At 44.1% G+C, this 15,450-nt stretch overlaps 1 protein-coding gene across 9 annotated transcripts in view; it reads right to left on the bottom strand.

The window, feature by feature from the left end:
- Window positions 1-15,450, bottom strand: part of LOC112993380 (voltage-dependent L-type calcium channel subunit alpha-1C) — a 416,350-nt gene that overhangs the window by 7,454 nt on the left and 393,446 nt on the right. For 5 of the 9 annotated variants that reach the window (XM_064515158.1, XM_064515116.1, XM_064515133.1 and 2 more), the window contains 10 exons: window positions 15,215-15,317; window positions 12,865-12,966; window positions 11,267-11,394; window positions 9,936-10,085; window positions 8,581-8,933; window positions 7,655-7,681; window positions 6,182-6,310; window positions 5,580-5,689; window positions 3,465-3,568; window positions 268-591 (listed from right to left, as the gene is read on the bottom strand). In XM_064515158.1, the coding sequence (XP_064371228.1) occupies window positions 268-591; window positions 3,465-3,568; window positions 5,580-5,689; window positions 6,182-6,310; window positions 7,655-7,681; window positions 8,581-8,933; window positions 9,936-10,085; window positions 11,267-11,394; window positions 12,865-12,966; window positions 15,215-15,317 (1,530 nt within the window). The remainder of the gene's footprint in view (window positions 1-267; window positions 592-3,464; window positions 3,569-5,579; window positions 5,690-6,181; window positions 6,311-7,654; window positions 7,682-8,580; window positions 8,934-9,935; window positions 10,086-11,266; window positions 11,395-12,864; window positions 12,967-15,214; window positions 15,318-15,450) is intronic. The other 4 variants (XM_064515173.1, XM_064515142.1, XM_064515150.1 and 1 more) reach the window with 1 other exon arrangement.

The raw sequence follows: 15,450 nt of genomic DNA, 5'->3' as shown, positions 1-15,450 counted from the left end.
AGCAGGTAGGGAACCAGAGACAAAGACAAACATTAGTACTCGGCATTGTCAATCCTGTGGCGCCCCTATCACAACCCTCCTTGCTGCTATATTTTCCCTAATAATCTTCCTTCTCCTCCCATCCATGCTGCTAATCCCTCCTTGGAAACGGGCTTTCCCACTCCTGGCATTGTGAAGAGCAATATATCTGTTGCCCTGTTCTTTTGAGGGCCACATTTCAAGGTGTCCTTGACACTGCTCACGTCCTTGGTGACTCTGCAGTCTTACCGCTTCAACCAGGCTGCCAGCGCTGCCGTGAAACTGCCTGTTGCTCCCTCCAGTCTGACTGGGGACGGTGAGGGAGACCGGCCTGGCCCTCCTCGGGCTGCTGCAGCCACTGTTGTCAGGGTACCGAGAGCTGCAGTGTATTGACGGGAAGCTGCTGTTGAGTTTCTCGCTGGACTCTGCTCCATCAAGGCGCAGAGTCGGGATGGTCTGTTGTGGCCAGCCACGGCTGCAGGGTGTCGCGGGAGGCGTAGCACACAGTCGGGAGAACATGGTGGGGGAATGGCTTCGCTGGAGTAGGGGACTCAGGCCTGCCACTGCCAATGCCTGTGGACAGAGAAGGAACAAGGTGAGGTAGCAGCCAGGCTAGCATGATGAGATGGTCAAGAAACTACCCAAGAAAGGCTTGGAGGGTCTTGAGCTTTGTGAAAACAGCTGCCAGCTCCTGGAACGGTATAAATGTTTCCTGTGAATGCATTTTGGAAGCTTTCCTTTAAATGGCGTATCCTGCTCTGGTGCCAAGCACCAGATTGAAAACTTTCAAGACTGCAGTTCAAGACTCCCCACTCAAACGAGTGATGCAAGCCTGCTCCTCACAGCCTTGCCAGAAACACCCACCTCTTCTCCAGTTGGTGAGACCGCAATTCTTTTTACCACCACTGCCACCACCCATACAGCTAGCTTTAACTGCCAGTTACTGTGTTTTCTGTCAGTATGTGCTGTAGAACCTGAACGGATACCATGAGTGAATCTTAGATGTGTCTGCAGTTGGCAATAACTGTAAACCCACCACTAGATTTTAAAGCATCTGCTGGTGGTGGGAAGATCATTATCTGATGAATATCCTTTGAGCTACCCAGTCCCTCCTGTAGTCATATGTATAACCCCTGAGTCATCCAGCCTCCTTCTGTAACATAAATTTATCAAGAAACCCCTCTTTGCACAGGGCTGATTTGATGCCTTACTCATGGTTACCAGTGCCTTGTTCATGACCAATGCCATCAAAGTCAATAGCTTACCTCACAGAGCTCACTACTGCCTCATATGAGTAAAGAAATAAATGCTGACCCATAGAAAATACAAAAGAATGTGGATTTGTATTGCGGAGAATGCTCTCATTAAGGATGAGGTTAGTCTCACTCAGCTCGAGCTATCTAAAAGCTATGTGTTTACTGTAAACTCGGGGAGACACCCAGAGACATCCTGCCTGATTTGCATACCTGCCTGAAAATGTCCTCTGGAGTATGAGACTTAGACTAAACTTATACTTGCTCTTTGGGGATGCTGTTTCCCTCTACTGAGTACAATGGGACTGAACTGACCAGTTTAGACTAGACAGCTAACTTTTAGATATCTGAAGTTAAGTGAAGTGAATTTTAACACAAGTGCTCAATCCATCTGCCATGGGAATCCTTGGCATCTGGTTTCAGTATGCTATGCTTATGATTTTACAGTGACAGATGAACAAAAGAATCAATTATTGGGTCAATTTCAAAATCAAATATTGGGTCAGTGTTCACCAAGAATCAGATGTCAGACTCCTATCGATTTCAGTGAGAAAAAAAGCCCTTAAAATTCTTCTGTACAGGTCATGTCCTGCAGGCTACGATGGCCTCAGCAATTCGCTTAAACTGACCAGACTTCAAGGAGAGCCCTGGATTTATTAGGAAGAACAACTGAACCAGTTTTTCAGTAGAAACACATACAAGGTGCTTTATCCAAAATGTAAGGTGATGAGGAAGTTGAAAGAAGCTCTGAGGGACTGCTTCAAGCTTCAGCTGCATATATTTACATATCCATATGTATAAGTATTTCATGAGAATACCTCTTCAAGCATTCACAAGCAACAGAATCTATTGCACTTAGCAATAGGCTAAGCAATAGGCTAATTTAGCAGAGGCAACCTTTCCTGTTCATGTTCTTGTTTTAAGCACTTTCGTAGGCTAGCATCTTTGTAGGCAGAAGAACGCTGCTGAATGTTGCCAGCCAGAGGCCACATGCCTATTTCAGGATAACCCTGCAGGCTGGCGGAGTGATGCCGGGGCGCGTAAAGCCCTGTCCCTCAAGGTTTGGAGCTGCATGGTGAGATGTATAAGGGTGAGGTAGGTTCATCCTCTTCATACATGTTTCCGCCTTTGGATGGAAGTGATTCTGCCAGCTGGCTGGGTGAAAGGATGGGAGGCATGCTTCCTGTCTGCCTGGCTTGCTGTGGGAGGGCAGAAAGCCTCAGGAGGGCTATTACTGCAGCGGGGAGGGCAGGAAGCTGTTCACTGCCCACTACCCCCTGCCCCTGCCTCAACATTTTTGCTGGTTGTCTGTGCCACTGCAGCAACTCTCTGCGGACTACTGCTTTATGAAGTTCTACACTTAAAGGATAACTGGCTGCTGCTGCCATGAATGGAGGTGAGAAAAGACAGAGAGTCTAAGGTGCGCTCATCTCTCTCTCTTCTCTTACTGCTACAACTTCTCCCTCCTCCTATCGCTAATTTGTGGCATTTTCCGTCCTTATGACAGCCCAAGGAGGTGGGAAGGCAATTCTGTTCTGCCTAGGGGATTGCACTGAGCAGGGTACCCTACATCGCACTACTGTCTGCACCTGTTTCTTTTATGGTGGTAGGTAATGGGGGCCATCAAGCTTGAAGACAACAATCTACTTTTGACATTGACAGCTGGCTAATCATTTAGATACGTGCCTAAGCATAAATTTGCTAGGCTGCTGAATGCAGTTATAAAGAGCTTAAGAAGATGATTAATTACATGTAATCAGTTTATTTTTTAAAATGATTAATTACAGTTACTGGTTACCTTTAATTAATATGGAAGTAGACCTTGCACATTTTATTCATATGAGTACTATCATCAAAGCCAGTGTAATTGCACTGCAGTGTGCAATTTGGGTAGTTATTTTTATCTCGACATTTTAGCTTGGTTTTTATTCTTCCCTTTCAAGGACATCAGATAATGCTAACTCTGCTAACTCTGGAGGATATGCTCCTGTAGCATTCTTCTGGGAATGATAAAATCCTGAAAGCAGGAATGAGCATGAGGACAAATACAATTTCCAAAAAATGAACTTTTGATATGGGTGAGAAACAATCCCAAAAGGTCTTTAGAAAGTTGGCTGTAATACAGTGGGAGGGTACTGCAGATGGTAGATTCTCACTTGCATTGCTGGGCCCTTCATGGTTATTAAAGCTTACCTGATGATGTACCAGATGCAAAGGCAGAACTGTCTTCTGTGAGACGTCTACACCCTGGTTTTTCTGTCTTTTCAGACACTCTAAGTGAAAAGATGCTCTTCGACCTGAAACACAATCGAAGAGAATTGTGTCCATCACTCAAGCCACACTACAGATAATCTGACTTCAATTTGTTTTAGTGCAGTTCCACAGGAGAGACAGCAAAGACATCCTCACTTTAGGTTCTGTCCGCTTTCCCTCAAAATCTCACCCCTTTCAAAAATAGCTGTATTTGCAAAACATAGTCAAGAACCACGGACCAACCAGCACTACCTTCCAAGCAATCTGCAAGATGAAGTTCTGGATGATGATTTTCTTTTATTTTCTCTTTAAAAAAATTGTCCTAGTAGATACCATGCAGCTTATTTCCCTACAAAGTAGTGAAAGTGTTCCCAAATCTCTCTGGTTCAGATGAAACCCTCAATGGGGCTGACAATGGCAACGGATGCTCTGGCTCTGTGCCTGGCTGTACACATGCACAGGAGGAAGCATCGGGCTGCTCAGGTGACACTGACTTCCCGCTTTCATGTGGTCTGTTTCCCCTAGTGCCATGTGTACCACAGTTTATGAGGCTGTGTCTACAGCAAGATCAAGTGGAAGTGATTTATTTACATTGGAGGTTGAATTCACTGGTGAGTAGAGGGTTGAGTATGTAGCCATGCAGCATTTCCAGAAATTTGGAAAGAGAGGAAGAGAAAAAGGCTCTGTGTTTTTTTTTTTAAATTGAAAAGATTTTGGGGGGAACAATTGAAATACCTGCGGTGGTTACTTGCTATGAAACTAAACTTTATTTCTGTAAATATGAGAAATGTATTCCTTACAGGAATTAAAAAGTACTGCAAGGTACATTATGAACAAGTACATAGGCTCTACTTCTCAGTAGCAGCAAATAAATATACTATTAGAGCTGCATGACACAATAAATATTTCGTGTACTTCTTGGTCCCTTTGACATTCTTCTAAAGTAGGAAAGAAAATTAGAATTCTGAAAATAGAAAGTATCTATATTATTGATTTGTTGAGAAAAGATCCCTTCAGGGCCTGGAGGGAACATGTGTTATGATACATAGAACTAATGCTATGATGCAGATAAAAAATATTTCCTCTTTCTTGAGAAAAGCCTCATAAAATGACTATGACATCATTATATAAATATTCATTGGAATGCAGTTAAAGAAGCACTGTATCAAGGTCTGACTGCAAATTTGGTCTTCAGGATAGACACAGGAATTCTTGTTGCTTACTATGCTAAGTTTTGAAATAAAGTAAATGCTTTTGAAATTCTCAGTAGTACAAGCATCTTGAAGCCTTTAAGTGAAGATGCAGTAGCCTCACTTTAAACATTACACTGCATAGTCTGTCATTGTTTATTTTGTAAGAATGTATTTTATTTACAGTATTCTTTTCAGCCCCATTTTTTTCCCACACCACTGCTCAGGGAAAAAGGCTGAAAAATATTCTACATAAAAGATCTCGTTTCCTTCCAGACTCTCGCATTTGTCCTAGTGTCTTCATAAAATCTTATGATCCATGGATTTCACTTGAACATAGTCTGCACACCCAAGCATTTGAAAACATCTGATTACAGTTACAGCAGAAAACAAATTCTTATGCTATTAACTTAATTTGAAATTCACCGTTTTCCTCATAACAGCCAAAAAAGAAAGCCTCTCCTTTCTCCCTGCTGAGTACACACACAACAGAATACTGTATACTGAAGGCTAGTCCATCCAGTGACTCCCTGGTGTGTGTTTGGAGAATCTACGGAGCTCTAATAAACTCTCCTAATTCACATACAGGCTTAATCAAACAGATCACATGGATTATCCAAACAACCACAGACTGTCCAAACAGCCACAGATTCATCTACTGACTGAGCAGAAAGCCAGCACAGGTGTCTGCTGGCGAGGCATCTACATGATCACAATCTTATGCACGCTGTGAGATTCCTGATCTCACGAGCCAAGTGCAATACACACCACTCAGGCCCCACACATGACAGGATTTCTCCAGCAAGATGTGAGAACTTAGGCAGGCAGAGGAGAGCAGAGCCTGCATGTCACCTTGGGATGTTACCTAGTGAGGAGGAGCACAGAAACCCTTTCTTTGGGGAGTGCCTGGTGTCCTCTCCTTTGTTGTTTTCTGGTGGAGTAAGCTGTCTATTTTCATCATCCTGGTATGAAAGCCTGGAAAGAAGAACAGAGGGATGCTGCAAAAACAGCTCATATTGGGTAATAACCTCTCTTCCAGAAGGAAAGCCAGGAAGAACATACTGTCAAATGGATGCAACTTGCCTAGCTAGCTCCTGCCTATAATTGATCCAGGAGCAGCCACAGACACTGTGAGACAGAGAAAAAAGATGAGATCAGGGAATGTTAGATGGCAGAAATTAATGAGAGAGTAGACCTGAAGATATAAAATCCAGATATCCCATTGAGAGATGGGGGAGAAGGAAAAATCCTAGGAAAGAAATCCTAGGAGAAAAATTGTTTCAATGTTATTTCTTAGGGCTGAACTACATTTTTTTTTTTTGCTCTCTGATATTTGAGTTGTCTGACTAAAATCTTCTGGTCTCATCCCAGAAACTGAAATTTCTGCAGAAAAATATCACCTCTTCCTACCTCTCTCTCTTAATTAAAGAACCCCCCCAATACCTTGATTAAAGTTGCAAAGCTCACATTTCAGTAGAGATCAGGCTTGGTTCACTACAGTACTCCATGTCTTCATTCAAATTTTCATCATAAGTCTCATCCTGAGAAACTTCCTCTTGGCAAACAATTGCCAGCTGGCTGTCTCTGGAACTGGAGCTAATGAGCAAAAAAGACAAGTCAAGATATGGAGATGGTAAAGAAAACCTGTTACAGAGACAAGAATGACAGGCTCCATCTGTCTCAGCTTATTATAATGGTGCAGAGCTATCACAGAAAAATCAATGACTGAACAGAGCTGCAGAGTTCACAAATACAAAAGCAACAACTATTATCTGTGTCCTCTTTCAGAGGAGGAGTTTCTTAAATCAAAACTGAACAATAGTGTAAATATATTATTGTCATGTGTGACCGTGTGTACTCGCCATGAACATACACATCACACTGACCACATTTCCAAAGTTCTGCATCACTGAACTCAATGTAAAATCTGAAATGGGCTCTTGGAGATGCATCTTCTTCTCTTATTGCAAAAGCCTTGGTTAAGAATCTCGAAGAGAAGCCTCCTAGCCTAACTAATGTTTACCCTCTCAGCTCTGTGGAGTATGGTCTCTGTCTCCCAAATTCTTTACTCTGTACCACCTCTCCCTTGCCTCCTGTCCACATTCTTGTTCATTGCTGTCTTATCCATCTTTGGTCCCTTTTTTCTCATCACTAACTGTAGAGAGCTTCTATTGAATTCAGTAGGATCTGTTCAAATTCTTAAGCACAAGAGCCCTTAATTCCCTGCCTGTCTGCTCCTTGTCCCTCTGTTTCACATTCTGGGATCTTGTATTTCACCCCACTGTGAGTTTGGGGTTTGTGAGGAGTAGAATAAAAACTGAAGGTAGCTTGAATCTTAGAAATACCAACATAGAGGTACTGGAGTCACTTTCAGTCTGTTACTAGCATTCTCAGAAGACAGCAGTGTGGCAGTTTTTTGCATCTTTCAGAGACAGGACAGGAAACATTATTTTCTCATTCAGTTCAGGGAAAAAGCACTGGGAGAAATGAGTATATGCATGGTACAGAAGAGTCTAAAGGAGAGTGCTGCAGTAATCTTCCTGCTGAGATGGGAGGCGATTAAAACTGCTGAGGTGCAGAGAGAAGAACTCAGTAAGTGGCAGCTCCTCCTGTTCACCAGTTTATGTTCAGCCAAACCATACAGAATTTTTGTATGAACACACCAAGGAACATTTCCTGTGCTGTGATCAGACTGTGCCCAGGTGTGCGAGCCCAGCTAGAAACCTGAGAGACCATGCATCACTATCTGCCTGTGGGTAAAAAAACCCCAAGACAGGAATATTTTCTGGAGATGTCATGGAGAACATTACTTCTTTTTCAGCCCTACTGACACCAAAAAGAAGAATTTACACTCAACATTAATGGGGATTTGTACTGTCAGTGGGAGGAACAATGGATCTTACACCTGGAGAGTATCACAGCATGAGAGAGAATACATACCGTCCCAGTGTTTCATAGTAATGCGTCCTAGTTCAAGGAACATGCCCAGGGAAGCAAGGAGAGAAAAGAACACCCTGTTAGTAGTGTCATATCAGCACAAGTCAGCAGCAGGTGACAAATGGTAACACATGCTATGCAACTCCACTGGCCTCCCTATGGAAGGCAGGAAATGGAAAAGCCACAGCATTCTTCACAAGTAATTCTGTACCCACTGATTTTTCACCATCTTATCATATTCTGGTTTTTTTTGCTAGCAGCATTCTTCCACCTTCTCACATTGCCCACTGTCTGCGCTGAAAACAAATTTCCAGCTCCCTCACACTGTTACTGGAATGGTTACAAAAATACCCAGTGCTGGAAATGTTACTCCTGTCATTTTACTCATCTGTGTGTAGACTTGTGTTTCAGCCTGAAAGCTGTTCAGAGAAGAGGATTTTCTTTGCTTTACATAGTGTTGCATTTCTGAAATCCTTGCAACTCTCCTCCCAGAATGCCTGTGGTGACCTCATTATGGATGTAAGCCACTGGAGGAAAAAAAATGACTTCCTTAAAACTCCCTGTTGGGTTCCTTTTTCTTTTAATTACTAGTAGATAAAACATCTTCCTGTGGTGAAGGAGGGCTGTCTTTGGTTCTTATGAAGGTTTCTTCATGAAAAAGCCCAAGGATATCAAGTGTGTTGGTCAGTGAAGGTGTTATGTGCTGCTTCTTCCCAGCGGTCAGCCAATGCATATCTGCTGCACCGTGGGCTTTGGCACAAGTGGAGAACCACAATGCTCAATCCAGGCTGCAAGCAGGGCAATGTCTTCTCTTGTTTCTAGCTGGTGGGTGACTTTAGCTAGTGGGTGACTTTAGCAACAGCGCTCTGGTGCTGCCATGCATGTTCCTCTCCCTGGTCCCTCAGCCCACGCTCTGCTGTGAAGCTTACCTTTTGGATGGTAGTTTCCACGAAGCTTCCTGCACATGTATGGTGGGTGACAAGGGGGTGCCATGGCCTTCTACTGTGCTGACAGTGCTGGGATAGCTGGGTGGGCTGGGGAAGCGGCACAAGGCAGTGTTGTTGGCGTTGTTGATGTTGGCATTGGAGCCTGAAGATGAGTAGCTGCTGGGAGTGAAAGTGGAGTCTACCAGCTTTTCATGAGATGGAGACTCAGTATCTCCCTGATTGTTGCCAGACTTATTGATGTGCAGAGGTCGCTGTGTGGTGAATGTCTGGGGGAAGGTGCTCCTGCCATCACTTTGGTAATAGCTGACATGGTTTCCAAACAAGCCTCCAGCTCTCTGTCAGGGAAACAGAAACAATTTTCCTTTTATAAATGAGAAAATTTTCAAGGCGCCTGGTATTTGTTGCTGAACCTGTTTTAGGGGGAAAGAAAATGCGAGGACCAAATTTTGCATTATGGCACTGGTGCTCTCTCTACCAGAAGTTACAGTGCACGGATTTCTCTGCCAGAGAGGCCTGGTACAGACACATCATGAAAGCTTTACCTTTCTGAGATATTTCAGAGGACTGGCTTTAGAGCAATGGACGTCCCACCAGCACTGGCAGTGCAGGAGTGGGTAGGGGTGCAAGAACCAGGTTACTGCTGTCTAGTCTTTACAATGCAGTTGCAAAACAGTGTCTACACATGACAGGAAATTTGAGAAGAGCACTAGAAACTATTAATCACCTGGAGAAATGCATGAAGAAGAATTTTCTGTACTGTTTAGATGATCAGTAATGAAAGGGACAGACAGTAACTTTCTGTAAATATTTGAAGGGGGGAAATGCCAAAGAATGACAGGAAATATTACTAGAGGAGACAATTAGAAGAAATAAGGATGAAGTAAGAAAGAGAAGATTTAGGTAGCTTAGTCAGGAAATTTCCTGCAGGGCCATAGGAGCTCTATTAAGTTCTGGGGTAGTTTTTGAAAGGATACTTCCTGGGCCACTGAATGGAAGTGTGAACAAAACACTGGTGTGTGCCTGGCTCGTGTTCTGTGGATGGGAAGATGAAGCTGAACTGAGCTGTTCTTCAGACTCTTTGGCCACATCTGGCCATTTTCACCCTGATTTTATTTAGGTTTTACGTAGGGGAAACTTCCATTGAGAAGAAAATGTGATAAAACCCACATAAGATCCTCAGGACCTAGTACCCTGAGTCTACTAGTCTGCTTTCCAGTATGGTCTAGAAAAGAAGAAAGAGAGGCCAGCTGAAATACGGGGTGAATAAAACAGCGTGTTCCACTCACTGAGCTAAGTTACAGGCCTATCCTCAGCATGTAAACGCATTCAGCACCTACCCGGAAGATATCATCTTCAGAGGCAGCAGAAACAGCTTCTTTCATGGCCTTATCTAGCTCCTCTTCAGCTGTCAGGTCTCCAGAGATTGCTCGTCGGATCTCTGGCCCGATGTCATGAAGCGTGCGCAGACCCGCCTGCAAAACGGCAAACTGTACAGCTTCATATCTCCGAGTGGGTATATGAGAAATAAAAGCAGTGTTATTTCTTCCCAAGCACTTTGAGGCCATTTTACTTAATATAGCATCCCCAGATCCTAGTAAAACTGCAACAGATTCTGTTCTCTCATCTTCAGCTTAGAGATGGAGAAACTCTTAGCAGCTTGCAAAGACTTTAGGTGACTTGTTCCTAGCCACACAGTCAATTTCTGAAGGCACTAACAATCCAACTCAGGAATACTCATTGCTAGTCACTTGGTTTCATAACTACAGGACATAGGCATAAATCCACAGGCCTGACTAAGCAAGTTTCTGTGCATTCAGCTTCGGGTTCTCAGACCCACAGCCAGAAACCCCAGAGCACCCACAGTTCCAGCTGAGCCATGTACTCAGTGCCTCTGACAATCCGTTCTTTTTAGTGAGGAGCTTAAATATGGATTTAATAGCTAAACTTCTGGCATCTGAATTTGGATGGTCCTCAAATCCCTTATTGACTAGAAAGGATACCAGCCAATAAGGGAGTCAACCCATGGAGGTATGCTGGAGGTGTGCTAAAACCTCTGTTACAGCACCCTGTGTTTGTATCACGACACATTTTAATTTGCTGGAACTTCAGTGTCACACTTCCTTAATCTACAACTGAGGGACTGAAATGGCACAGCCTGTATAATCAATGGGACTTTCTCATTCTTTCATACAGCCTAGTAGTCCACTCAGCAAACCTGTAGCAGAGTGGGTATTAGAGTCTGATGTCCTGTCCGTTGGACTATGATGCCTTGGTATCCAGGTATCCTTCTTGCTTTTTAACTAATTTAGCCTCTTGGCAACATACTCTTCCTTACCCAGTTATAGTGACTCCTCTCTGAAGGGGTATAATGAATATGTAATAAATGTCTGCTAGCCACTTCATACCAGCTTTCCAAAGGGAACCAAGTTTCAAACATTATCAGCTGATTGCTAAACCATATATATAACTCACTTGCACATTTCACCTCCAGAGCTAAGGGATATGGCCTGTGGTAGATAAATTCTTATTCAAAGGGATTGAATTGAAGGTGCCTACAAGTTCCTTTCCAGTGGGAATAGCCCACTGCAGCTCTCGGAATGGTTGAGAGGGAAGCAGATTCAAATGCCTCAGCTGCACCACCCCTGCCCATCCCTGGCCCATTTTTCACCTGCAGGGAGAGAGCGTTGCGCTGGGAGGGCTTGCCCACCAGGCCCTGTTCTTTACGTTTCTTGAACTTCCGGAAATACTCTTGGATTAGGAAAGTGGCGTAGAACTTCCCAACGGTCACCTCGTCATCTGAAAAGGGGTGTGTCCGAAAAAACAAAATAAGCAACTGATTTTAAACAGTGAATTTGCTAATGCGAGACTTGCAATTCAAAGTGGAACCTTTAAGCACCACAGTACTTCTCTGCTTTTCATGGCGTCAGTATGTGGGGCTGAAGGAAGTGATTATTCCACAGCCAGAGCTTGCGGTGAGTACTCAGGAGAAGAGAGGCCAATGGCACTTGGATAGACTGCCTCTGCTGACAGAGAACACCTATGGTTATGCACCTGTGGATGCACCTTGGTTATGATGAAGGGCCTCCTAATCTTTGCTGTCTTTAGTACTGGTTTACCATATAGGATCTTGCTATAGCAGCAGCCTCCCAGTCTGGGTTAACACATGCTTCTCTGTCTCATGACAGTCTGGGGTAAATGTGTACTCAGAGCACTCACTGCTCAGAGAGCTCACTAATGACATGTGACTGACCATCTGCTCCAGCCATGATCTGACCCTTGTCTGTACCGAAACTTTGTTGGGTTGTGTCTAGCATGGGTGCGGTAGGACCAAAATGGTCACCCCCCACCCCCAGGAATGGTATCATTGCCAAGTCCTTGCTGTCCTCACTCAACACAAACTCTTAATGAGCCAAAATGTGCACTTAGCTTTTACCCAGGTAACTCTCCTCCCTTCTCCAAACCCCCAACCCACTGAAAATTTTATAAGATACATTGTCCACTGACTTCAGAGTGGGCTGAGCAAGGCTTTGAGATCTGCCTACAAACATCAAGAATCTGCCAAGAGCTGTTTTGTGCTACAGCCCCTGTAGCCCCCTGGAAGGTCAGTGAAGGTCACACTGGATGCATCCTCGTTCCCAAGAAGCCTAGAGAAGGAAGATCCCAGAGGCCTCATGATTATGACCCATCAGGGATACTGCATAGAAACCTAGAACAGTCAGTTACACCAGTTCAGACTGGCTGAGGATTGGCCCCAGGTCCATAAGTCTTTGACAGGTATCAGTGAAGTAGAAAGTAGTTATGCCATAGAAAAGGTAGTTCTGGTAGCTACAAAGGGATTATGAGAAGGGGCTGCATGCTTAACTTGAGTGAAAGGCCAATTTCTAATATGCACTAATTAAGTCCACATCCTCTCCGGAGCTACTCAGCTCTGCCTGCTTCCTTTGCCCACAGCAGCCACTGGGCAATGTCCAGGGGAGCAAGTGCCCATGACTGGGGTAAGATCTAGGAATGAAGGTTTATAACTCCTATTTAGAGACCCTTTCTTCCTTCCCTGATCTCTCAGCAGTAAGAGCATCATATTCTGGTTATTACCAGCAGAAACAGTTCTCAACCTGATGAAATATCCATTCAAGTAAACAGGTTACAGCTTGAAGAAGAAAGCATGTATCCCATATTCCACCTGATGATCACAAGGTACAGTAGGATATGTCAGGTAGAAGAAAGGACAGAGAGATTCCACAGACCAGGACAGGATCCTGCACTCACCACCTGCGGGGGGCACCACCTGGTCCAGCAGCTTCATGCTGGTGCGCTTCCAGATTTTCTTAATTATTGCTCTCAGCTCTTCGTTGGCTTGCTCCAAGTTACCTGCAGGGTGAAAATCATCAGAGACAGAATCAAGCCAGGCCCTGCAGAGGAGCAATTTCACATGTCTGGCACAGCAATCTGAGGAGGAAAATAGTAGAGCTTTTTCAGCAGTGGAAGGTTTTGGGCAAAGATAGTTCTGACCATTGCTAAAGCTTCCTCACAGCAAGAGGTCTTCTTCCTAAGCATACCTAGTCATCCAAGGGTAGGAAGGTGACTGGTAGGTATTTGCTGATACTGTGTTACTGAGCGTTTGCCTCCAGCAGCCAGAAACAATAGAAGAGCAGTGCTACTTTGTCCTAAAAAGCAGCGATCTCATTCAATGGTTAAAAATTTTAGTTGAGATCCAGTGAAGGTTAAATATGATGATACTAAAAGTCCATTGCTAGGAAACTGCTGTCCAGGAAAGACAAATAATTTGTGGTAAAGATGCAGATAGAACTGTGAAGACCTGGGTCTGCTTTCAGTCCTCCCCAAGAGTTACTCACTGCATTCCCTGTATTCCAGCATATGTCAACTTCTTCACATAGTGCCAAGAGTCTGCCTTGGAGAGAGCCTGCGCAGTGCTCTGAGAAGGCTCTCAAAGAATTTGCAAGGCCTTCACTATCCAACTCGCAGGACAGTCTCAGGATATTCCTGTTTATTCTCTGAGGAACAGTATAAGAGGTAACAAGCCTTTTATGTTACTGTCTGAACTTATGTATTACTTGTTTTCTCCCAGAGGCTCTGAGCTGACGAGGCATTAATCCAGCCGCACCACTTCTCTGAGAGCGGAGCAGATTCAGTTTATATCTGTTCCTTCTAGGTACCCTTTTCCTCCCAAGCTGCTCATCTTCATTTTAATTTCTTGATTTAGGTACATTCAAACCCCTTATGCTTCAAGCACTCTTCTCTCTCTAGGTATACTAAACCACTGTTGTCTTCTCCCAAATCAGCTGTTCCTGCAGCTTTTCTTACAGCACCCCAAGCATTAAGGCTCCTCAGTGTGCTGTACAGGGGTCTGTGTGCCAGCAGCTGTCTTAATACGATGAAGCGAAAATGGGGAGACTAAGTAAATTGCTGAGGATGAAACAGCTGGACAGCTGAGGATGAAACAGCTGGACAGCAACAAAGCCAGAAATTTGACTCAGGAGAGCTGATTCCAAACTCTTGCCCTAACTACTTATAAGATGCTGCTAAGGCAAGAAGGGAAGCAGTTGGAGACTTCATATGATTTCACAGGAGGTCACTGGCAATGAGTCAGAGTTTGAGGCTAAGATAGAAGAGAAGATCAAGTCCCTTTTGGGCCTCTGTTTCATCTAAGACACAAGATGTCCTAGAGGTTGAGGTTGGCTTTTTTCTCAGGAGAGCCACTTTTGCTCCAGTCAAAGTCTGCTTAGCACAACATCCAATGCCTTAATACAATTTTTAATTTTACCACCTTTTTTGGCTCAGCTGTCAGTATAATTCTGGCCTGGTAAGCTAGGCTTCTGCCAGTCTTTGCTTTCCCATGCCTAAAATGTAATGCAGTGACTCCTGAGGCAGAGGTGTTTAGCTGTGAATCATCACTCTACACACTCTTTAAACTATGTTATTAATATGTGAAGCCAGGTTTAGACTCAGGGCCAAAATCTTTCACCACAGCAGGTAATGTGCAGAGTTCAACAACGGTGACAAGCTGAGCTGTCTGCTTTCCCCAACTCCATCCTCTGGTCTATGAAAAGATACTAACAGTCCCTATGCCCTTGGCTTCCCACATGTCCTTAGACCTACAACAACACTGTCACTAAAATGTGATGTTAACATCTGCTAATGTAATCACAGGAGGAATTTTGGTGAGGTGAGACCCTCTGGTCTATGCTTTTCTGCCTCCCATGGACTGGCAGATTAGTGGTAAAAGTCGTCAAAAAGCTGCACAGCTCTGCAGTGAGTTCACACAAGGGGAAGCTTCTCTGCCCCTCTTCCTTCCTCTGATTTGACCAGATAGTAGGTCTGAAGCTTTTAAATTCCAGACCATCATACGGAACATGATCTGTAATCTGTGATGATACCATGGGAAGCACCAGCTTTCTAGATAATGCTCAGCTAGAAACACTGTTCTCTCCCTAGAAGACATTATTCTTCAAAATGTATTTACTTTGCTTTTCGTACTATGTGCCGCACATGAATAACTGGAAGACTTTTACACAAGGTGTCATTATGTTGCATTCCACCTCAGCACATGTTGGTGTGGACGTCATTCAGGTACCCTTGCAGTAAGCAAGGTTATTACCTTCTGTCTTGATCCTCAGTGCTGTTCTGACCAATGCAAAGAGAGTAGCATTGAACATGACAGTCCCATCACTATTCAGTGGCATATTCATGGAGACAAGGCGCTGCGGAGTAAGGAGGAAAAACAGAACAATCACACTGCCAACACATGGACTGAAAAATGCTCTTTCTTAGCCCTCACAATGCCCTCCAGACCTGCCGTCCTTCTCATCCGTGCATCCATGGCCTGTGGATTTG

The sequence above is a fragment of the Dromaius novaehollandiae genome, chromosome 1 (assembly GCF_036370855.1).
Source record: "Dromaius novaehollandiae isolate bDroNov1 chromosome 1, bDroNov1.hap1, whole genome shotgun sequence".
Taxonomy (NCBI): domain Eukaryota; kingdom Metazoa; phylum Chordata; class Aves; order Casuariiformes; family Dromaiidae; genus Dromaius; species Dromaius novaehollandiae.
This window is presented reverse-complemented; position numbering and strand designations above follow the sequence as displayed.